Here is a 23677-nt window from a genome sequence, read left to right on the forward strand (position 1 = left end):
TAGATATATTCATGATGGAGCATCCACAACCCTCTGGGGTAGCGAATTCGAAAGATTCACAACCCTGAGTCGATATTGAGCATTCCCAGGGCCACTCCCAACCAAACACGCATTTGATGGGTGTGTCCTGCCAGTGGGGTAGGACATACCCAAGGATAGTGATGATGGGGGTCTAGAGCGTTAGTTTATGATTGATTCTGAAAGTACAACAATAGCAGGCTGTTGCATAACTAGTCTGGAACAGCACACTCAACTTGGGTACCCACCTTCAAATGTTGGTAGGCGGAGTTTGCAAGGTAACCTAGGCTGAGATTGCCTTAGTCTAATCCTTTTATGATGCCTTGTTGTCAATAAGTCCATCCAGTTTCCTTATTGCTGTACTTTGTGGTGATTACAACTGGATGGCTTATTAGGCTTGGGAAAGAAGGGACTTTGAGGTGACTTAATGGGAGTTTTCAAAAATTATGAATGGGATTGATGAAATTGATCCTGATAATTTCATATTGATGGGTTCAAAAGCTAGAGGCGTAATTTTTAAAAATTAAGAGTAAGGGAAGGTTTTAAATGTGATAGTAGACATTTAGTTACAGTTGAAGCAACTAACACCTGTCCAAGAGACAGTTGTACATGTTTCTGTATCAGGAGGGGATTTCAGGTTTAATGAGAAGGCAGTAATTTGGGTTTGTGATTAACAAAAAAGAGTAGAAATAATGGTCCAAGTGCTTTTCTTTCCTGTTAGTAAATTTTCTTCTGTTCCTCAGTGACTAAGTTTTTCATAAATTGGTATATAAGGCTGGTCCAATGGATATTTAATCATCAAGTATTTGACATGGTGTTGTTGATCATGTTATTAAGTGATACTTAGTCAGGAACAACCTGCTCATCGATGCTCAGTTTGGGTTCCCCTAGTGCCACTTGGCTCCAGACCTCATTACAGCCTTGGTCCAAACATGGACAAAAGGGCTGAATTCCAGAAGTGAGCTGAGAGTGACTGTCCTTGACATCAAGGCAGCATTTCGAGTGGGGCATCAAGGAGCCCTAGCAAAATTGAAGTCGGTGAGAATCAGAGAGAAGACTCTCCACTGGTTGGAATTATACCTAGCATAAAGTAAGGTGTTTGTTGGAGGTTAATCATCTCAGTCCCAGGCCGTCACTACAGGAGTTCCTCAGGGCCAACCATCTTTAGTTGCTTCATCAGTGACCTTCCCTCCAATAGCAAATCAGAAGTGGAAATGTTCGCTGATGATTGAGCAGCATTCAGTGCCATTCACAACTCCTCAGATACTGAAATAAAAGAAAAATACTGCCTTTTCTGGAAATCTGAAATAAAAACAATGTGCTCGAAATACACAGCAGGTCCGGCAGCATCTGTGGAGAGGGTAACCGAATTGACGTTTCAGGTCTGTGTCTTCCATCAGATATTGAAGCAGTCTGTGCCTGTGTGCAGCAAGACCTGGACAACATTCAGACTCGAGCTGATAAGTGGCACGATTCATTCGCAGCACATAGGTGCCAGGCAATGACTATCTCGAACGAGAGAGAATATAACCATCAGTCCTTGGCATTCAGTGGCATCGCCACCCACTCATCACACTGGAAGTCACCATTGACCAGAAACTTAACTGGACCAGCCATATAAATGCTGTGGCTACAAGGGCAGGTCAGAGGCTTGGAATTCTGCAGTGAGTAACTCACCACCTGACTCGCCAAAGCCTTTCGACCATTTATAATGGTATAAGTCAGGAGTGCGATAGAAGTTCTATTTCTATTTAAAAGGGGCAGCACAGTGGCGCAGTGGTTAGCACCACAGCCTCACAGCTCCAGCGACCCAGGTTCAATTCTGGGTACTGCCTGTGCGGAGTTTGCAAGTTCTCCCTGTGACTGCGTGGGTTTTCGCCGGGTGCTCCGTTTTCCTCCCACAGCCAAAGACTTGCATGTTGATAGGTAAATTGGCCATTGTAAATTGCCCCTAGTGTTGGTAGGTGGTAGGGGAATTGTGGGGATGTGGTAGGAATATGGGATTAATGTAGGATTAGTATAAATGGGTTTTTGATGGTCGGCACAGGCTTGGTTGTCCGAAGGGCCTGTTTCAGTGCTGTATCTCTAAATAAATAAATAAATACTCTGCATGAGCCTGGATGCATGTAATTCCAACAACACTCAAGAAATTCAACACCCTGAACAAAACAGCCCTCTTGATCGGCACACAAAGGTTGGCAATGTGTCCGTACATGGACTGCAGTGTCTGTGATGAACAATTTTGGGGTCTGTGACTGGTAAATTCAGGAATGAGAAATTTCCTGTTGGCTTCTCTGAACAGGCTTTTTAAAAAAAAATTCAAATGTCAGTTTCACAGCTGACAGGTGCTTTCTGACCTTAGGACAGATTCGGGGTATTCTGGCAGATACTGTTTTTCTTTTCTAAGTCCACCGGAAAACCACAAATCTGTCCAAAGTTCGGAAGCACTGTTTCTGCCTTGAGCAAATGTCAGAGAGAAAGCAAGAGGGGAAGAGGGAGAGAGAGTGGGGGCGGGAAACAGAGAGAGTGTGTGGGGTAGGGAGGAGGGCAGTAGAGAGAGAGCGGTGTGGTGGGGGAGAGAGAGCGAGTAATCAAGATCACTCCTGACAGTTGGACATCTCTCTGGAATGTCAACAAAAGTAATTCGCATTGGCATTGCATACTATTTTGCTTGCTTGCTAGCTAATATAGTGCTGCTCTCCATTGATGTTTGTATGCTTTGCTACTTTATAGGGAGAAATATATTTTAACTTGGACTGTTTTGATTGCATTAAATTAGCTATACACTTTATATTCAGATTAATTGCCCCCATGTCTGTGCCTGAGTCAGTAATTTTGTCAAAGGTCTGTGATGCAACATGTAGGTGTCTATCCCTGTCGGCACCCCATTCATCACCTTAAACATTCACTCCCTCCACCACCGGCGCACAGTGGCAGCAGTGTGTGCCATCTACAAGATGCACTGCAGCAACTCACCAAAGCTCCTTTGGTGCCTTCCAAACCATATTACCTCTACCACCTAGAAAAACAAGGGCAGCACATGTGTGGGAGCACCACCACCTGCAAGTTCCCCTCCAAGCCGCACACCATCCTGACCTGGAGCTATATTGCAGTCCTTTCACCGTCACTGGGTAAATTCCTAGATCTGCCTCTCTAACAGCACTGTTGGTGTACCAACACTAGATGGACTGCTGCGATTCAAGAAGGCAGCTCATCACCTCCTTTTCGAGGGCATTTAGAGATGGGCAATAAATGCTGGCTTGCCAGTGACACTCGCATCTCAAGAACGAATAATAAAGTTTGTATACATGCTTGCAAGGTGCATACTGCACATTAAGCTTGACTTATTGCTTGCTGACCAGTAGATGGCAGAATCCTTTGAAGAACACAGTTACTGAAATTGTTCATAGAAACGAGGTTGCTTAATCCATTTTGCTACTTGCTGTGCTGCACGTGTATTTGTGAAAATCTGAATAACTAAACTATTGCATTTCATAACCTTAAAGATCTCTAGGTTACCCCTCAGCCTTCTCTCTTCTCAAGAAAAGAGCTCCTGGCTGTTCAGCCTTCCTGATATGTATATCCTTTCAGTTCTGGTATCATCCTAGAATCTTGTTTGCACCTTTTCCAGTTCCTCTATATACATTTCATAATAAGACCAGAACTGTGAACAGTACTTGAAACATAACTTTGTATCGAACCTTGCTACATTACATAGGAACATAGAAAATTGGAGCAGGAGTAGGCCATTCAGCCCTTCGAGCCTGCTCCGCCATTCATTATGATCATGGCTGATCATCCAATTCAGTAGCCTGTTCCCGCTTTCACCCCATACCCTTTGATCCCTTTAGACCCAAGAGCTATATCTAACTCATTCTTGAAAACATACAAAGTTTTGGCCTCAACTGCTTTCTGTGGTAGCAAATTCCACAGGCTCACCATTCTCTGGGTGAAGAAATTTCTCCTCATCTCAGTCCTGAAAGGTTTACCCCGTATCCTTAGACTATGACCCCTGGTTCTGGACTCCCCCACCATTGGGACCATGCTTCTTGCATCTACCCTGTCAAGTCCTGTTAGAATTTTATAGGTTTCTATGAGATTCCCCCCTCACTCTTCTGAACTCCAGCGAATATAATCCTAACCAACTCAATCTCTCCTCATACGTCAGTCCCACCATCCCAGGAATCGGTCTGGTAAACCTTCGCTGCACTCCCTCTATAGCAAGAGCACCCTTCATAACATTATTTCTGTGCTTTTCAGTTCTATCTCCCTAGAAGGGAATCCTAATGCTTTGTTTGATTTTATGGCCTAATTAATCTCTCGCACTACTTTTAGTGATTTGTGTATCAGTACCGCTAGATTCCTTTGCTCCTCTATCCCATTTAGACTTGTATTGTCCAAGCGGTATGTGGCCTCCTTACTCTTCCTACCAAAATGTAATACTTCACACTTATCTATATTGAAATTAATTTGCCAATTATACACCCAATCTGCAAGCTTATTAAATCTTCCCGCATTTTGTTTGTCTTCCTCAGTATTTACAATACCTCAGTTTGGTGTCTGCAGATTTTGAAATTGTACTTCCAATTTGTGAGTCCCAATCATTTGTAAGTAAATTGTGAACAACAATAGTCCCAGCGCTGATCCTTGTGGAATACCACTTTACCAGTCTGGGTACCTACCCTTAACCACTACTATCATTACTAGTTTGCCAACAGTTATGCTACTTGCCCCAACTTCACACGCTCTGATCTTAGTTGCGAGTCGACTATGTGGTATCCTTTTCGAAGGCCTTTTGAAAATTCTATCATATTACATCTAATCCTAATAATTACATCTATGAATGCTGGAATATGCAAGCCACAATTCTTGAAGTTTGCTGTTTATTTAGAGCTGTCAGATGTTAACAGTACTTTTAGATTTCCAGTGACTCTCAGTAGTCAAGGATTATAATGTTGCAAAGAGAATTGACTAGAAGGGAGGGTGCAAATCTTCACAGAAAGAAGGACGAAGTTTGTAAGAGATCTCCCCAGTGACAGTAGTGATGAAAGTGTTTATCGATTGCTGCCTGGAGAAAGTGTCTTGACAACAGTTTGTAGAAATGAATTTGTACCCTTGCTCGACTTGCATAGATAAATTTCTTTGTAATATCGGTCAATATCTTGAAGCAGTTCTTTATCATACTTTTCCATCTGTTTAAAGTACAACTTTTTATACTTAAATATATAAAACGTCAGAAATGATTAAATTTGCATCTTTCCTTTTTAAACCAAATATCCCTACAACAACGCATAACATATAAAAATTTTTTTGTGTGCCCTGTTTGCAATGCATGTTCCCTTTTAAAATTGCTGCACGACGGCGCATGCACACATCTTAAAGGGGATGTTGGTTGTGCACAGCCTGCTTATTGCAATGTATGGTATGTTCTGGATTGCTGTGCGGCCATGCTCCCATGCAATTTAGAGGATACATTGTTTGCCATGCTCCCATGCAATTTAGAGGAAACATTGTTTCCCGTGCTCCCATGCAATTTAGAGGAAACATTGTTTCCCATGCTCCCATGCAATTTAGAGGAAACATTGTTTCCCGTGCTCCCATGCAATTTAGAGGAAACATTGTTTCCCATGCTCCCATGCAATTTAGAGGAAACATTGTTTGCCGTGCTCCCATGCAATTTAGAGGAAACATTGTTTGCCGTGCTCCCATGCAATTTAGAGGAAACATTGTTTCCCGTGCTCCCATGCAATTTAGAGGAAACATTGTTTCCCGTGCTCCCATGCAATTTAGAGGAAACATTGTTTGCCATGCTCCCATGCAATTTAGAGGAAACATTGTTTCCCGTGCTCCCATGCAATTTAGAGGAAACATTGTTTGCCATGCTCCCATGCAATTTAGAGGAAACATTGTTTGCCATGCTCCCATGCAATTTAGAGGAAACATTGTTTGCCGTGCTCCAATGCAATTTAGAGGAAACATTGCCGTGCTCCCATGCAATTTAGAGGAAACATTGTTTGCCGTGCTCCCATGCAATTTAGAGGAAACATTGTTTGCCGTGCTCCCATGCAATTTAGAGGAAACATTGTTTGCCGTGCTCCCATGCAATTTAGAGGAAACATTGTTTGCCGTGCTCCCATGCAATTTAGAGGAAACATTGTTTGCCGTGCTCCCATGCAATTTAGAGGAAACATTGTTTGCCGTGCTCCCATGCAATTTAGAGGAAACATTGTTTGCCGTACTCCCATGCAATTTAGAGGAAACATTGTTTGCCGTGCTCCCATGCAATTTAGAGGAAACATTGTTTGCCGTGCTCCCATGCAATTTAGAGGAAACATTGTTTGCCGTGCTCCCATGCAATTTAGAGGAAACATTGTTTGCCGTGCTCCCATGCAATTTAGAGGAAACATTGTTTGCCGTGCTCCCATGCAATTTAGAGGAAACATTGTTTGCCGTGCTCCCATGCAATTTAGAGGAAACATTGTTTGCCGTGCTCCCATGCAATTTAGAGGAAACATTGTTTGCCGTGCTCCCATGCAATTTAGAGGAAACATTGTTTGCCGTGCTCCCATGCAATTTAGAGGAAACATTGTTTGCCGTGCTCCCATGCAATTTAGAGGAAACATTGTTTGCCGTGCTCCCATGCAATTTAGAGGAAACATTGTTTGCCGTGCTCCCATGCAATTTAGAGGAAACATTGTTTGCCGTGCTCCCATGCAATTTAGAGGAAACATTGTTTGCCGTGCTCCCATGCAATTTAGAGGAAACATTGTTTGCCGTGCTCCCATGCAATTTAGAGGAAACATTGTTTGCCGTGCTCCCATGCAATTTAGAGGAAACATTGTTTGCCGTGCTCCCATGCAATTTAGAGGAAACATTGTTTGCCGTGCTCCCATGCAATTTAGAGGAAACATTGTTTGCCGTGCTCCAATGCAATTTAGAGGAAACATTGTTTGCCGTGCTCCCATGCAATTTAGAGGAAACATTGTTTGCCGTGCTCCCATGCAATTTAGAGGAAACATTGTTTGCCGTGCTCCCATGCAATTTAGAGGAAACATTGTTTGCCGTGCTCCCATGCAATTTAGAGGAAACATTGTTTGCCGTGCTCCCATGCAATTTAGAGGAAACATTGTTTGCCGTGCTCCCATGCAATTTAGAGGAAACATTGTTTGGACCCGCCAGCCAAACTTGAATCATGGTTCAATCTTTCAAAAAGTTGTTAGTTTATATCAACAGTGTTTTGTGAACTGAATATAAGCAAAGTGCAGCTAGTGTGATCATTTTGAATACATTACAAAATATAAAAAGCACTTTCACTTGCTCTTTTCTCACTCGCTGCTTTTCTTTTTAACTCTATCTCTGCTCAGTTGTCCTGCTGTTTGCCTTTTATGATGTAGACAATCAGGTAGCATATAGGATACATAAATTTGCTGTAGTCTGAACTTTGCGGTTATAATGATGTTGAGACTGTCAGCCTTCACCGTCATTACTCAGTGAAACTGACAGCAACATTTGGTGCCACACATGCGCAGTTAAACATGGAAATTTAGAAGTTGTTGTCAGTTATTTTTCCTGTTCCTTCACATGGTGTGCTTTTGAAGTCCTTGCAGATGGAAATCTTAGAAATCACTTGATTTAACGTGAACTGCTGCTATTTATGCTATTCTCTCTCTCTCTCTCTCTCATATGCTATATCTTGTTGAATGATATGTAACTGGGTTTCCAACACTAAGCATACTGAGTAATAATAACTGCTGAACAATCTGTCTGGTCCTGAAAAGCTAATTTTATATGTTTGCAGAATGTCAAATTTCACCATCATAAAAATTCCACAGATTTTTAAACTTTAAGTTTGATATTTGTTTCTATCTTGATACAATGTGCATGTCTCAATCTTTATTTTGTTCTCTGGAAAATGAAAGAATGAAGGATATTGGTGCTTGCTACTTCCTGGTTTTCTCCTTGATAACATCACTATTGCTGGATGCCAGAGATCCCCTATTGCTGACGTGGAATGAAATTAATGTAGAGAATGGTGAAATCCATGCCACTGAGGTGTCCAGTTACTTGTGGGCAGCTTTCTTCCAGGTCAACAGTGAGCACTGTAACTTTTCTGCTGTTGGCTAAATCCGGGCCCTCGAGTTATGTCGGGGGAGGGGAATTGAAATTTCATTCTTTTACCTTATTTGATTTAGATTTAAAGAAGAAACTAATTACCTTCTGTTTCACTGGATCTTTTAATTCTCAGCAATTTTTTGTTGGAACTGGGTTGACAAAAAGTTGGAAGGCATTGGTTAATGCTGAGATCTGCACCTGTTGTCTCTTTAGCTGATGCTGATAGTTTGGAAGCTTGTATGAGCTATAGACTCCAGTTACTTGGATCGGCACAAGCCTCTGATGCAAAGCCTTGGTATTTCTCACAGAAAATGTTATTGTATAGGCAAGTTTAATTTTCTTGTAAATGTCTTTTTTATGTCTTATTAAAAATTTTATCTCTAGCAATGTGCACAACTTAGAAGGGAGACCAAGATAGTGACAAAGGATTTTCAGAAATATATTTAGTGATTTATTTCTTTCTCTTCCACTTTTAATGGGTAGATTTTGCCGACTGCTCATACTTCTTGATCTTTTTGTATGTCCTACATAGTTCCTCAAATGGTAGTTTCTTCAAGTTTAATTCAAACGCACCTTACTTTAGTTGGCGTTTGTTGATGGTTTGAGTATGAAATTTGAGAAATCAGGTGAAATAATGTCTACTTTCCAGTTCAGTGCCATGCTTGATATCACAGGAGAATTTTTGTACTTGTCCAAGTTTATAAATTAGAATTTTGTGACAAGATTTATAGAATTTGGCCTCTCAGTTAAATTATCATTCACCGGAATCTGCAGTAATGCTTTATCTCCTTGTGTATTTTCTTTTTTTTTAAAAAGACCTGCTGAAGACCTGTGTCTGAGTCCAAAGATGACATTGGAAAGAGTCACTCTCCATAGCAACACGAGCAACACTGTCCAAGCTAGTCCCAGAAACAATTCTGTACAGCTTATCCAAGGGCTCTCTGACCAGCTGCCTACAAAGCCTCTTCAGGTATGCCCATTACAAAAGAAGGCATCTTTTTTTTAAAAGGGGAGGGGGGTGGTTTCGTTGTATTGATTTTCATAGAAGTGACACGTACTGTCGGATGATGGGGAGGATGTTTGTGAAGCACATCTTGGGCCAAAAATAAGATATAAGATATAAGATACTGATACTAGAATAAAGGTTAAAAGGGGAAAAAAAGTATAGACATGGAGCGCTTTGCAACATAAATACGAAAAGTATCAACTTAATACCTTTCTATATTTTTTCATGCATGTTAAAAATAATAATCATCCAAGGGTGACAGCAATTAGCTTGGTGTCCACATGTTATGCTTATAGAAGCAAATGTTAAGCATTCCTACTTAATGCAGTGAAATCTGTTTGGCTGCTATCAAGCTCAAAGAGCACTGGATGGACAAAAATTAACTTGTCATCTTGTAATTTACTGCTAAAATCCGAAGATATGTTTCAATATTTCAATATGTTTCAGTATTTTTAGATGGTTAATCAACAAGAAAATGCCAACTGTTTTGTTTTATATTTTACACAGAATCTATTTTCATCTGTGCTATTCTGGATGTGTATAACTCCAGACTGCAAAAAAATTAGTGTTCTTTGAGGAATGTAATAATATTTTTGTTCATGACTGAAAAGTCTGTTTGAATATTTCTGTTTTTGTTAAAAATCTACAGTTTTATTAAATGTGTGTATTTTCCATATAACATCTGCCCCTGCATCACCCATTTGCAACTGAAGCCATCATCCAAGCCTCCAGACTTGACTAGTTCAGTGATTATCTTGCTGGCCTCCCATCTGCTGCCCTCCATAAACTCCAGCTTAACAGAGAAGCATAGAAAATAGGAGCAGGAGTAGACCATTCGGCCCTGCGAGCCTGCTCCGCCATTCATTATGATCATGGCTGATCAACTCAGTAGCCTGTTCCCGCTTTCGCCCCATACCCTTTGATCCCTCTAGACCCAAGAGCTATATCTAACTCCTTGAAAACATACAATGTTTTGGCCTCAGCTGCTTTCTGTGGTAGCGAATTCGACAGGCTCACCCCTCTCTGGGTGCAGAAATTTCTCCTCATCTCAGTCCTGAAAGGTTTACCCTGTATCCTTAGACTATGACCCCTGGTTCTGGACTCCCCCACCATTGGAAACATCCTTCTTGCATCTAACCTGTCAATTCCTGTTAGAATTTTATAGGTTTCTATGAGATCCCCCCTCACGCTTCTGAACTCCAGTGAATATAATCCTAACCGACTCAATCTCTCCTCATACATCAGTCCCGCCATCCCAGGAATCAGTCTGATAAACCTTCACTGCACTCTCTCTATAGCAAGAACATCCTTCCTCAGATAAGGAGACCAAAACTGCACACAATATTCCAGGTGTGGCCTCACCAAGGCCCTGTTAATTGCAGCAAGACATCCCTGCTCCTGTACTCTAATCCTCTTGCTGTGAAGGCCAACATACCATTTGCCTTTTTTACCGCCTGTTGCACCTGCATGCTTACCTTAAAACTCTGCTGCCCATATCTTAACCCTGGGTCCTCACCCATCACCCCTGTGCTTGCTGACCTACATTGACTTCCAGTTTCACAACGCATTCAATTTAAAATCTCGTCCTCGTATTGAAATCCCTTCTATGCCTTCGCTTATCCCTATTTCTGTAACCACCCCAAATCCTGCTTTCCTTTAATTCTGGCCCACCTGCTCCCCTCTCCCCACTACTGGTAGCTATACCTTCAGCCATCTAGCCTCTCTGCACTGTAACTATCTTTCTAAATCTCTGCTCCTCTTGCTTTGAACATAACATAAGAAATAGGGCTAGGAGTCGGCCATTCAGTTTCTCCGCCATTTAATTAGATCATGGCTGATCTGACTGTGGCCTCAACTCCACTTTCCTGCCTGCCCCCCCTTAACTGTTGACTCCCTCGTAGATCAAAAATCAGTCTCACTCAACCTTGAATATATTCAATAACCCAGCCTCTCTCTGTCGGATAGAGAATTCTAAAGATTAACAATTCTGAGAGAAGAAATTCCTCCTCATCTCCAACTTAAAAAGGGAGCCCTTTTATTTTGAATTGTGCCTCCTAGTTCTAGATTCTCCCATAAGGGGAAGCATCCTCTCAGCATCTACCCTGTCAAGTTTCCTCAGAATCTTTTTTTGTTTCAATAAGATTACCCCTCATTCATCTAAACTCCAATGAGTATAGGCCCAACCTACTCGACCTTTCCTCATAAGACACCCCTTCATTCCAGGAAACCGCCTAGAGAACCTTCTCTGAACTGCTAATGCAAGTATATCCCTCCTTAAATAAGGAGACCGAAACTGTCTGCAGTACTGCAGGTGCGGTCTCAACAGTGCCCTGCACAGCTGTAGTAAGACTTCCCTACTTTTATCTCTTTGCATACACTTGGTCCTCACAATTTGGTTTCCCACCTATCTTTGTATCATCCCAAAGTTTGGCAACAATATTCTCTGTCCATTCATCAAGTCATTAATATAGATCATAAATAGTTGAGGCTCCAGCACTGATCCCTGTGGCACCCCACTAGTTACAGTTTGCTAATGTGAAAATGCGATTCTCTGTTTCCTGTTAGCCAATCCTCTGGCCATGCTAATATATTTACCCCCAATACCATGAGCTCTTTCATGTGGTACCTTATCGAATGCTTTTTAGAAATCCAAATACCCTACATCTACTGGTTCCCCTTTATCCACCCTCAAAGAACTCTGATAAATTTGTCTAACACAATTTCCCTTTTATAAAACATTTTTAAAAATTCATTCACGGGATGTGGGCGTCGCTGGCCAGGCCAGCATTTATTGCCCATCCCTAATTGCCCTTGAGAAGGTGGTGGTGAGCTGCCTTCTTGAACCGCTGCAGTCCATGTGGGGTAGGTACACCCACAGTGCTGTTAGGAAGGGAGTTCCAGGATTTTGACCCAGCGACAGTGAAGGAACGGCGATATAGTTCCAAGTCAGGATGGTGTGTGACTTGGAGGGGAACTTGCAGATGGTGGTGTTCCCATGTATTTGCTGCCCTTGTCCTTCTAGGTGGTAGAGGTCGCGGGTTTGGAAGGTGCTGTCTAAGGAGCCTTGGTGCATTGCTGCAGTGCATCTTGTAGATGGTACATGCTGCCACTGTGCGTCGGTGGTGGAGAGTGAATGTTTGTAGATGGGGTGCCAATCAAGCGGGCTGCTTTGTCCTGGATGGTGTCGAGCTTCTTGAGTGTTGTTGGAGCTGCACCCATCCAGGCAAGTGGAGAGTATTCCATCACACTGCTGACTTGTGCCTTGTAGATTGTGGACAGGCTTTGGGGAGTCAGGAGGTGAGTTACTCGCCTCAGGATTCCTAGCCTCTGACCTGCTCTTGTAGCCACGGTATTTATATGGCTACTCCAGTTCAGTTTCTGGTCAATGGTAGCCCCTAGGATGTTGATAGTGGGGGATTCAGCGATGGTAATGCCATTGATTGTCAAGGGGAGATGGTTAGATTCTCTCTTGTTGGAGATGGTCATTGCCTGGCACTTGTGTGGCGCGAATGTTACTTGCCACTTATCAGCCCAAGCCTGGATATTGTTCAGGTCTTGCTGCATTTCTACACAGACTGCTTCAGTATCTGAGGAGTCGCGAATGGTGCTGAACATTGTGCAATCATCAGCGAACATCCCGACTTCTGACCTTATGATTGAAGGAAGGTCATTGATGAAGCAGCTGAAGATGGTTGGGCCCAGGACACTACCCTGAGGTACTCCTGCAGCGATGTCCTGGAGCTCAGATGATTGACCTCCAACAACCACAACCATCTTCCTTTGCGCTAGGTATGACTCCAGCCAGCCGAGGGTTTTTCCCCTGATTCCCATTGACCTCAGTTTTGCTAGGGCTCCTTGATGCCATACTCGGTCAAATGCTGCCTTGATGTCAACGGCAGTCACTCTCACCTCACCTCTTGAGTTCAGCTCTTTTGTCCATGTTTGAACCAAGGCTGTAATGAGGTCAGGAGCTGAGTGGCCCTGGCAGAACCCAAACTGAGCATCACTGAGCAGGTTGTTGCTAAGCAAGTGCCGCTTGATGGCACTGCTGATGACACCTTCCATCACTTTATTGATGATTGAGAGTAGGCTAATGGGGCGGTAGTTGGCTGGGTTGGATTTGTCCTGCTTTTTGTGTACAGGATATGTACTGGGCAATTTTCCACATTGCAGGGTAGATGCCAGTGTTGTAGTTGTACTGGAACCGCTTGGCTAGGGGCGCGGCAAGTTCTGGAGCACAGATCTTCAGTACTATTGCCGGAATGTTGTCAGGCCCCATAGCTTTTGCAGTATCCAGTGCCTTCAGTCGTTTCTTGATATCATGTGGAGTGAATCGAATTGGCTGAAGTTTGGCATCTGTGATGCTGGGGACATCAGGAGGAGGCCGAGATGGATCATCAACTCGGCACTTCTGGCTGAAGATTGTTGCAAATGCTTCAGCCTTATCTTTCGCACTGATGTGCTGGGCTCCTCCATCATTGAGGATGGGGATATTTGTGGAGCCACCTCCTCCAGTTAGTTGTTTAATTGTCCACCACCATTCACGGCTGGATGTGGCAGGACTGCAGAGCTTCGATCTGATCCGTTGGTTATGGGATCGCTTTGCTCTGTCTATCGCATGCTGCTTACGCAGTTTGGCATGCAAGTCGTCCTGTGTTGTAGCTTCACCAGGTTGACACCTCATTTTGAGGTATGCCTGGTGCTGTTCCTGGCATGCCCTCCTGCACTCTTCATTGAACCAGGGTTGGTCTCCTGGCTTGATGGTAATGGTAGAGTGGGGGATATGCCAGGCCATGATGTTACAGATTGTGACTGAGTACAATTCAGCTGATGCTGATGGCCCACAGCGCCTCATGGATGCCCAGTTTTGCATTGCAAGATCCGTCCGAAATCTATCCCATTCAGCACGGTGATAGTGCCACATAACACGATGGACGGTATCCTCAATGTGAAGGCGGGACTTTGTCTCCACAAGGACTGTGCGGTGGTCACTCCTACCAATACTGTCATGGACAGATGCATCTGCGGCAGGCAGATTGGTGAGGACGAGGTCGAGTATGTTTTTCCCTCGTGTTGGTTCCCCCACCACCTGCCGCAGACCCAGTCTGGCAGCCATGTCCTTTAGGACTCGGCCAGCTCGGTCAGTAGTGGTGCTACCGAGCCACTTATGGTGATGGACATTGAAGTCCCCCACCCAGAGTACATTTTGTGCCCTTGCCACCCTCAGTGCTTCCTCCAAGTGCTGTTCAACATGGAGGAGTACTGAGTCATCAGCTGAGGGAGGTGGTAGGTGGTAATCAGTAGGAGGTTACCTTGCCCATATATGACCTGATGCCATGAGACTTCATGAGGTCCGGAGTCGATGTTGAGGACTCCCAGGGCAACTCCCTCCCTACTGTATACCACTGTGCCACCACCTCTGCTGGGTCTGTCCTGCCGGTGGGACAGGACGTACCCAGGGATGGTGATGGCAGCGTCTGGGACATTGTAAGGTATGATTCCGTGAGTATGACTATGTCAGGCTGTTGCTTGACTAGTCTGTGGGACAGCTCTCCCAACTTTGGCACAAGCCCCCAGATGTTAGTAAGGAGGACTTTGCAGGGTCGACAGGGCTGGGTTTGCCGTAGTCGTTTCCGGTGCCTAGGTCGATGCCGGGTGGTCCGTCCGTTTTCATTCCTTTTGACTCTGCCTAATTGCGTTATGATTTTCTAAATGTCCTGCTGCTACTTTCTTAATAATGGATTCTAGCATTTTTCCAATGACCGATGTTAGGCTAACTGGCCTGTAGTTCCTGCTTTTTGGCAACCCACCTGCCCCAACCCCGCCCTTGAATAGTTGTGTTACATTTGACACAGCTTCTCGCGTCTCCTAAAAGTCTTCTCTTGGCTTGCTGTCTGCTTTTGCTTTTGTCATCTCTTGCTCTCCTAAACTCCAGTGAATACAAGCCTAGCCTGTGCATCTTTTCCTCATAAGGCAACCCGCTCATTCAGGTATCAGTCCAGTAAACCTTCTCTGAAGTGCTTCCAACACATTTGTAATGGATTTAGAAATGTTGGCCAGGATACTGAAACAAAAAAAGTCCTTGATCATTGAATAATGTCGTGTGATTGTTCATTTGAGTTGGCAGATGGTACCTCAGTTTAATATATTACCTGAAGGATGGCACCTCTGACAATGCAGCACTCCCTTGCAACTACGCAGGAATATCAGCTTAGGTTATGCATTGAAGTTTTGTTATGGGGCTTAAACCCGCAGCTTGGGTTCAAGCAGGGTTTCACAATGGAAGTCAGTCTGTTTAATCAGAAGTTGAATAGCATTGAATTAAGATTTGCATTTGAGTTGATATTTAATTGGAATATATCTGAGCCTTTTTTCCCCTCCTTCAGGTTACTGGTGCTAATTCATCGCTTCCTTTGGAGCTTCAGTCTGTGGACCCCCTCTGTGTGCCTCAAACTTCACCAACACGGGAACGTTCCCCTGATGTAATCTCCTCAGCCTCCACAGCGTTGTCACAGGACATTCCTGAAATTGCCTCAGAGACCCTTCAGCGTGCATTTTCAGGCCCTTTGTTACCCACTGAGGTCCTGGAACCTACCCATCATATGGATAGCATGGCCTCTGCTGCCTCAGCTCTGCATCTATTATCTCCAAGGAGTAGGCCTAACTCAGAACATAGCCATCACTCTCTGGATATGCCTCAGGTGGAGGTAGAGCGGCTGAATACTCCATCACTATTAGAAACTGTCTTGTCTCAGGAGAATACATCAGGGGACAATGTCGCCAGCCAACCTTGGCCAGCTGCACCTGACATTACTCGAGAAACTCGTAACAGCATCAATGAGAGGTACAATCTAATATTTTATATTGCGACCAGTGGGTCAATTAATGCATTGATTATTTATTTAAAAGAAAGCATACAATCTATTTTGCATTCAAATTTTTGAATCTGCTCCTTCCCTTTCCTATGTTATCTTGCTGGTTCTTTTGTCTGTGCAGTGTAACATTCCTTGGATGGGACTGGGAAAGCAATTTACGCTCAGGTCTCTGCTAGTCCAGCTCTGTAAAAACTATTAGACCATGCAAAACAAAAGTTTTTCTTTAAGGGATGAGCTGCTGCTTTCACCTGGATTTATATTTCTTGCAACCTTGCCTGGATTGGGAGAGAGTTATCCGAGATATAAGGCACAAATACTGCTTTTCCTTCCCGTACCCCCGCCCTCAGCACTGCAGAGGAAAAGTTATTAGGTATGCTCGTCACGATAAAAATTCCGAAAGGAGATGAAGATGTAACTTGTGCTTAATGTGGTGGTGGCTGCTTATCTTCCCATGGATACTTTACATTTGCTGTAGGTACGGTTTTCTTCAGATAAGTGGTCTGGGCCACTGAATACTTTGTCCTTGGTTCATAGTCGGCAAACTGACTGTTAGGAAGCAGCAAGTTGGTGCAGAGAGGGGGGTGTGAGAGAGAGAGGACTGAAGTAACTTGTCATTTCAACAGTGGGGTGCAGCCCTATGTGCCAAGAAACCCCAAGCTTGAACTGTTTGCGATATAAAGAGAAACAGCATATTGGAAGTTTGAAATGGTAATAAAACATGCTGCCTTGATATCAAGGGCAGTCACTGTCAGCTCATCTCTTGAGTTCACCTCTTTTGTCCGTATTTGGACCAAGTCTACAATGAAGTCAGGAACTGAGTGGCACTTGCGGTAATAAAACACGCTGGAAAAACACAGCAAGTTCAGCTGGGTGAGAAATAATCTCAACTCCGACTGTTAATTTGTATCTTTTTCTTTCCATATACTGGTGGACTAGTTGAGATATTTCCACTTTGGGTATTTTGGTATAAACGTATCCCCATCTTGTAAGATGCCCACACAAGCCATGGAACTGTGAACAGAAATGACTGTTCAAGTGTTTGGCCTTTTAAAATTGGTATATGAAGCTTTGTTCTACTTGGAGGGGGAAGATTACCACTGGCACGATTTTTCTAGTAACACCTCTCCTTAAACCTTTCTTTATGCCTTTCTCCTTCATCTTTAACAGCAAATGTGAGGAGCTGGTGGTTTTCTTCATCTTCAAGGTTGGGGCCATCTGTTCAGCTGCACCTCGAAGCCAAAGTGGCTCCCAGTTCCATCCCACTCTAGTCCTGAAAGCACGTGCACCCTCTCAAAACCCACCTTGACCCCTTTTGTTAGTAACTATTTGTTTTCCAAGATGCTTGAACATGTCACCTGTCAAACAATGCCAATTTTTCTCTCAATTTCATGTCTGAATGTCTCCCATCAGGTTTCTGCCCCTCCCAAAGCACTGAGAAAGCCATAACCAAAGTCACAAATGACATTCTTTGTGACTGTGATGCATTAAGCTCCTGATCTTCCTTGACGTATCTGCAGCCTTTGAAGCAGTTGATCACTCCTTCCTCCAACAGCTTAGATTGCCCTTGGTTATGCTCTTAGATATCCAGTTGTCGCTATCATATCTGCAGACATGTGGCCAGTTTCAGCATGACTACTGAAGATCTCCAGCTCAGCCTTTCCTCCACCACATTTGTCCTGTTCACTCTGTGCTATCAGTCCTTGTCCTACGTTCTTTGGATGATCCTTAATTTCCTTTAGCTAACTTCCAAATTCGTATGATTTCCATCACAAAGACTGTCTTCTTCCACCTTCATACCATCATCTGCTCCCATCCCCAACTTGGTCTCTGTCACTGAAACCCTCTTTGGTGCTTTTGTCACTTCAGATTTGATTACTTAAGTGCTGCCCTGATTGATAGTCATATATACGGCACGGGAGGAGGTCATTTGGCCCATCGAGTCCATGCCGGCTTTCCACGAGCAATCCAATTAGTCCCACTAACCCGCTCGATCCCCATAGCCCTTCAAGTGGCCATCCAATTTCCTTTTGAAATCATTGTCACTGCTTCCACCACACTTGTGGGCAGCGAGTTCCAGATCATTACCACCCGCTGCATTTAAACAAAAAAAGTTCTTCCTCTTATTTCCCCTGCATCCCTTGTCCAAAACCTTCAATCTGTGTCCCCTAGTCCTTGTACCTTTAGTTAATGGAAACAGTTATCCCTTGTCTATCTTATCCATGCCTGTCATAATCTTGTACACCTCTATCAAATCTCCCCTCAATCTCCTCTGCTCTAAGGAGAACAACCCCAGATTTCCAAACCTGTAACTAAAATCCCCCATCCTTGGAACTACTCTGCACCCTCTCCAGACGCTCACATCCTTCCTAAAGTGTGGCAAGCAGAACTGGACACAATACTCCAGTTGGAGCCTAACCAGAGCTTTATAAAGGTTCAGCATAACTTCCCTGCTTTTGTACTCGCTGCTCTCTGTGAAGCCCAACATCCCAAATGCTTTACTAACCATTCTCTCAATATGTTCTGCCACCTTCAAAGATTGATGCACATGCACCTCAAGGTCCCTCTGTTCCCGCACACTCTTTAGAACTGTGCCTTTAAGTATATATTGCCTCTCCCTATTCCTTCTGCCAAAATGTATCACCTGTTTTTGGTTTCCCTACTTTTTGCCCTTGTTGGAATGTATCTCGTCTGTACCTGAAGCATCTCTTCCTTAAAGATAACCCATTGTCCCGATGCATCTTTTCCTGTCAGTCTTTGGTTCAGTTTTACCCTGGCTAGATCCCTTCTCATCCCACTGAAGTTGACCCTCTTCCAATCTGGACATTCTACTTTATTTCGTTCCTTGCTTTTCTGCATTACTAATCTAAACCTTATGATACGATGCTCACTCTTACCCAAGTGTTTCTCCACAGACACTTGGTCCATCTCATTCCCCAGCACAAGATCCAGCAATGTCTCCTTTCTAGTTGAGCTGAGAACGTACTGATCAAGGACGTTCTCCTGAAATTCCCCCTCCTCTTACCCTCACTCTAACATAATCCCTATCGATATTGGGATAATTAAAGTCCCCCACTATCACCACTCTCTGGTTCTTGCACGCCTCTGTGGTTTCCCTGCAGATTTGCTCTCTCCTCTCTGTCTCTCTCTCTCTGTCTCTCTCTCTCTGTCTCTCTCTCTCTCTGTCTCTCTCTCTCTCTGTCTCTCTCTCTCTCTGTCTCTCTCTCTCTCTGTCTCTCTCTCTCTCTGTCTCTCTCTCTCTGTCTCTCTCTCTCTGTCTCTCTCTCTCTGTCTCTCTCTCTGTCTCTCTCTCTGTCTCTCTCTCTGTCTCTCTCTCTGACACTACAATGTTTTCCCATGCTTCATGCATTTCAGCTCATTGACAACTCTGCTGCACAGGTTCTGTTGTGAACCAAGTCCTGCTCATCCATTCCACCTGTTCTTGCTGATCTGCATTGTGTTCCAGTTTCTCAACACCTCAAATTTTAAATTCTTATCCCTTTCCTATCCTATCCTATCTTAACCCCTCCATGGCCTAGTTCTGTAACTTCCTCCAGCTAATTGAATGTTAATTGTGGGCAGGTGGTGGGCATTAGCTGGAGATTCAGTTGTGCTGCTAGATACTGACTTAAACTCTGGAGGTGCTTGCTTGTAATCTATGACTGTAAATAAATGCTTGTAAAAGCTGGCTTTCTGGGCTATAACCTGTCCAATGGAACAATTCCCTCCCTCCCCCTGTATTGTCCATTCCTCTTGACAGTGTCTCCCTCTCTGCTCCCTACCATTGGGGGCCATGCTTTAGACCTTCTATGTCACACTGTAGATTTCCCTAAACTGTACTTCCCTCTTCAAATTTTTGGTCAGCCCTCCTAATCTATGGCTTGGCATTTATTTTATTTTCTAAAGTGTGTTAGGATGTTTTCTAGATGAAAGGCGCAATGTACAAAAATCTGGCTGTACTAAATTACAGTGTAATGCGAAAAGCAGTGTTGATTATAATTGACAGTGACTGGATTGTTTGTGAAAGTCTTTAGATTCTGTACAAAGGTTTAGCTTCTGCCTCAGTAAATTCAGTGTTTTTGTCTTTCTATATGATTATGTTTCTCAAATAAGTGAAAAAGCAACTTTTATCTATTCATTCAGCAGAAGTGCAGTCCAGTTTTGAACTCCAGTTATATGACTGAGATGAACAAATTCTGTACAATAGCATGAAACAAACCATGCGCATTAAAAAAGATACTGTTGCCTTTTCAGCTAAGAAAATAAACCTATTAGATCTTGTGATTAAAGGATACATGCTGATTTTTAAGCAAATGAAACGAGCACATTCAAACTTTATTACATGATGTTTAAGATTTTGGTTGTGCTCATTTCCATAATTTTTTTGGATCCGAACTAATGGAACACTTGATTTTTAATTGCTAAAATATCTCCTTCCAAAATTATCAAGTAACTGTTGCTTTGTTTTTAAGTTCCAGAGAGGACATGCAGGAAAAGCACAAGAACTCCACTTTCCACAGGCATCCGTACCAGTTGCACCAGCATGATAGTCAAGATGCCAGTGCTGAACAGAGGTAATGCAGAGCTATGTTGCGAATCGGTGCAAATATTATGTGGCCCATTAGCTTAGTGAGTAAATTCTGTACTTTGTAATCTGTAAGAAATTGGTTTAAATCTATATCTATATTAATGACTTGGACGAAGAGACTGAGAGTAACGTATTTAAGTTTGCTGACGATACAAAGCTAGGTGGAAATGTAAGCTGTGAGCAGGACACAAAGAGGCTGCAAAAAGTTATGGACAACAAGATGGCAATGGAGTATAATGTGGGGAAGTGTGAGGTTATTCACTTTGATGGTAAGAATGACAAAGCAGAATTTTTAAAAAAAAGGCATAAATGTTCAGAGAGATTTGGGATGTACTCGTGCAAGGAGCACAGAAAGTTAGCATGCAGTTAACAGCAAGCAATTTGGAAGGCAAATGGCATGTTGGCCTTTATTGCAAGGGGATTGGAGTACAAGAATAAGGAATTCTTGCTACATTTGCATAGAGTTTTGGTGAGACCGCACCTGGCGTACTGTGTGCATTTTTGGTCTCCATATCTAAGAAAAGATGTACTTGCCTTAAAGGCAGTACAATGTAGATTCACTAGATTGCTTCTTGGGATGAGAGATATGTTGAGTGGCTGGGTAAATTGGTTCTATATTCTCTGGAGTTTAGAAGAATGAGAGGTGATCTCATTGAAATATACAAGATTCTAAAGGGGCTTGACAGGGTAGACACTGAGAGGTTGCTTCCCCTGACGAGGGAATCTAGGCACAGTCTCCAGGATAAGAGGCCGATCATTTGGACTGAGATGAGGAGAAAATTATTTTCTCAACGGGTTGTGAATCTTTGGAATTCTCTACCCCAGAGGGTTGTGGATGCTCCATCGTTGAATATATTTAAGACTGAGATGGACAGAATTTTTGGTCACTCAGAATCATGGGATGTGGGGAGTGGGTGGGAAAGTAAAATTGAGGCTGAGCATCAGCCATGATCGTATTGAATGGCGGAGCTTGAGGGGGTATTTAGTCTACTCCTATTACTTATGTTCTTAAGTCCCAGCCCTGCTCGTTAGTCAAACCTGTCAATTTTAATATGTAGTAGGGGCAGTGGGGGTGTGGGGTGGGTTTGGATGAAGGCACACTAGTTGATGCTTGACCAGGAAAGCAAATAGATAAGTGTATGGAGTGTGGTAGTGAAGTGCCTTGCATTCTAGTTTTTAGTGGTCTGACTGAGGAAAGAAGCTCATAGAAGTTTCATTCATTCAGTGGTGCCTCATGGAGATGATGGGTCCCATCTTGCCTCAAACCATCTCTCATTACAGACTGCCATTAGCAGAAATGGGGAAGCTATTAAAATAGAGTGACTGTACTTCTGGTTAATAAAGATTATGATGGTGACAAAAGGAGGTGTTAATAAAACATGGTGCATGTCCTTGAAATTGATATTCCAATTTTATTAATGCAGTGATCATGATGATGAAGTAGCGAGTCTTGCTTCCACGTCATGTAGCTTTAGCTCAAAGAATGCCTCTCAAAGACTTCCGGTTAAAGACTGGAAATCAAAAACATCTCCTCGATCCTCTCCCAAATTGAAGAGAAAGAGCAGGAAGGAAGATGGGTAAGAATTTTTCTATTAACCCATTTAAAATGCCACAACAAGCAACATAGGATGCAACTAGTTGGTGCATTTAATATTTTGTCTTATTTTAAAATGTTGCTGAAAAAAAGAGACATGCTGTCGAAGCTTTTCATATTGCGCTCATGAGGACAGATGCAAAAATGCCAAATTTGAAAGGGAGCAACAGTTTACACTGCATGAGAAAAGGGTGCTGATTGGTTTGCAAGTCGACTCTGAGGTATTGCCACAGAGAATGCACCAGGGAACTATTGTCCCCTACGCTTTTGTTTGATTCAAAAAAGGCGCAACATGTTCCTTTTGCCTGCGGAGGACAGGTGCCTGCGTATGAATATATGTAGCTTCTTGCAAGTGCAAGTGAGCCACATTGCGAGCCGGACTGATGATCTTAAATTGGTTGTTAGTGTAATTCTTAGCACACTCGAGATTGTTCAGTAAGTGCTGTCCAATTGCAGAATCACATCTAATGTTAGTCAGCCAAAGGGATGTGCTGTTTGATACGATCCACCAGTCCTTCGGACGTACAGCCTACGTACCTGGCATCGCCCCCATTACTAATTTCTGTGGTAGGCAGAACATCTTTATGGCTTGCCAGCAGCATCCTGTTAGTGGAAAATACCACCTGTGTTGCGACTGCATAGTAGTAGTTTGAAACAACTAGCTTCACCTGTTGTTTAAATTTTTGAGCTACCTTATTCTTCCAGGGCAATTTGAGGTATACTGGGCACTTTTCAGGCCATCAGTGAGTATGCGCGATACACAATGAGCAATGATCTGATTGGGATAGCCAGTATCCCACAGGATAGCTTTGATGCTCCCTATTTTGGCGTCAAGGTTGCATGGTGAGCAAATGGCTCGGGCCCTATTTACAAGATTGCCGATAAGGCCATTCTTATCGCGCGTGGAGTTTCAGGAATCCCAACGTGTATATTGACCAGTGAAGGTAGGTTTGCGGTAGACAGGAGTAGAGAACCCATTAGCGGATTTCTCAACTAGTATGTCGAGGAAATGGAGCTCATTTGATTGCTCCATTTCAAAGGTGAATTTGAGCGTGGAATGGAGCGCATTAAGGAAATTTTTACATGCAGCTCACTACCACCTTTTCAAGGGCAATTAGCGATGGGCAATAAATGCTAGCATAGCCAGCAATGCCCGTATCCCATAAATGAATAAAAAAGAAAATCTGCAAATTCAAATTTAGCAAACGTATCATCTACATATTGAAAATATTGCAAGGGGTGGGAGGTTAGGGGTCATTCCATAGGAAATGTTTTTCATGTGGAAACTGATGCAGATGTTAGCAAGATCTGGGCCTAGAGGGGGTGCTATGGCAACACCATCTATTCGGGCATACATAGTGTCATTAAAGCTGAACTCAACTGTGTGAGTTGCTCAGTTCAGAAGGTCAATGAATACAGATTCAGAAAATGGCATGTCTAGATTGCCATGATATAGTGACGCGGCGCAAATGTCATGGCTTTCTTGA

The 23677-nt window shown here is 43.3% G+C and overlaps 1 protein-coding gene across 1 annotated transcript in view; it reads left to right on the forward strand.

The window, feature by feature from the left end:
• Positions 1-23677, forward strand: part of edc4 (enhancer of mRNA decapping 4) — a 113410-nt gene that overhangs the window by 39356 nt on the left and 50377 nt on the right. Inside the window, exons 17-20 of the mRNA XM_068049542.1 lie at positions 8947-9100; positions 15523-15980; positions 20481-20582; positions 22021-22173. Of these exons, the coding sequence (XP_067905643.1) occupies positions 8947-9100; positions 15523-15980; positions 20481-20582; positions 22021-22173 (867 nt within the window). The remainder of the gene's footprint in view (positions 1-8946; positions 9101-15522; positions 15981-20480; positions 20583-22020; positions 22174-23677) is intronic.

This window comes from Heterodontus francisci, chromosome 17, assembly GCF_036365525.1.
Source record: "Heterodontus francisci isolate sHetFra1 chromosome 17, sHetFra1.hap1, whole genome shotgun sequence".
Classification (NCBI taxonomy): domain Eukaryota; kingdom Metazoa; phylum Chordata; class Chondrichthyes; order Heterodontiformes; family Heterodontidae; genus Heterodontus; species Heterodontus francisci.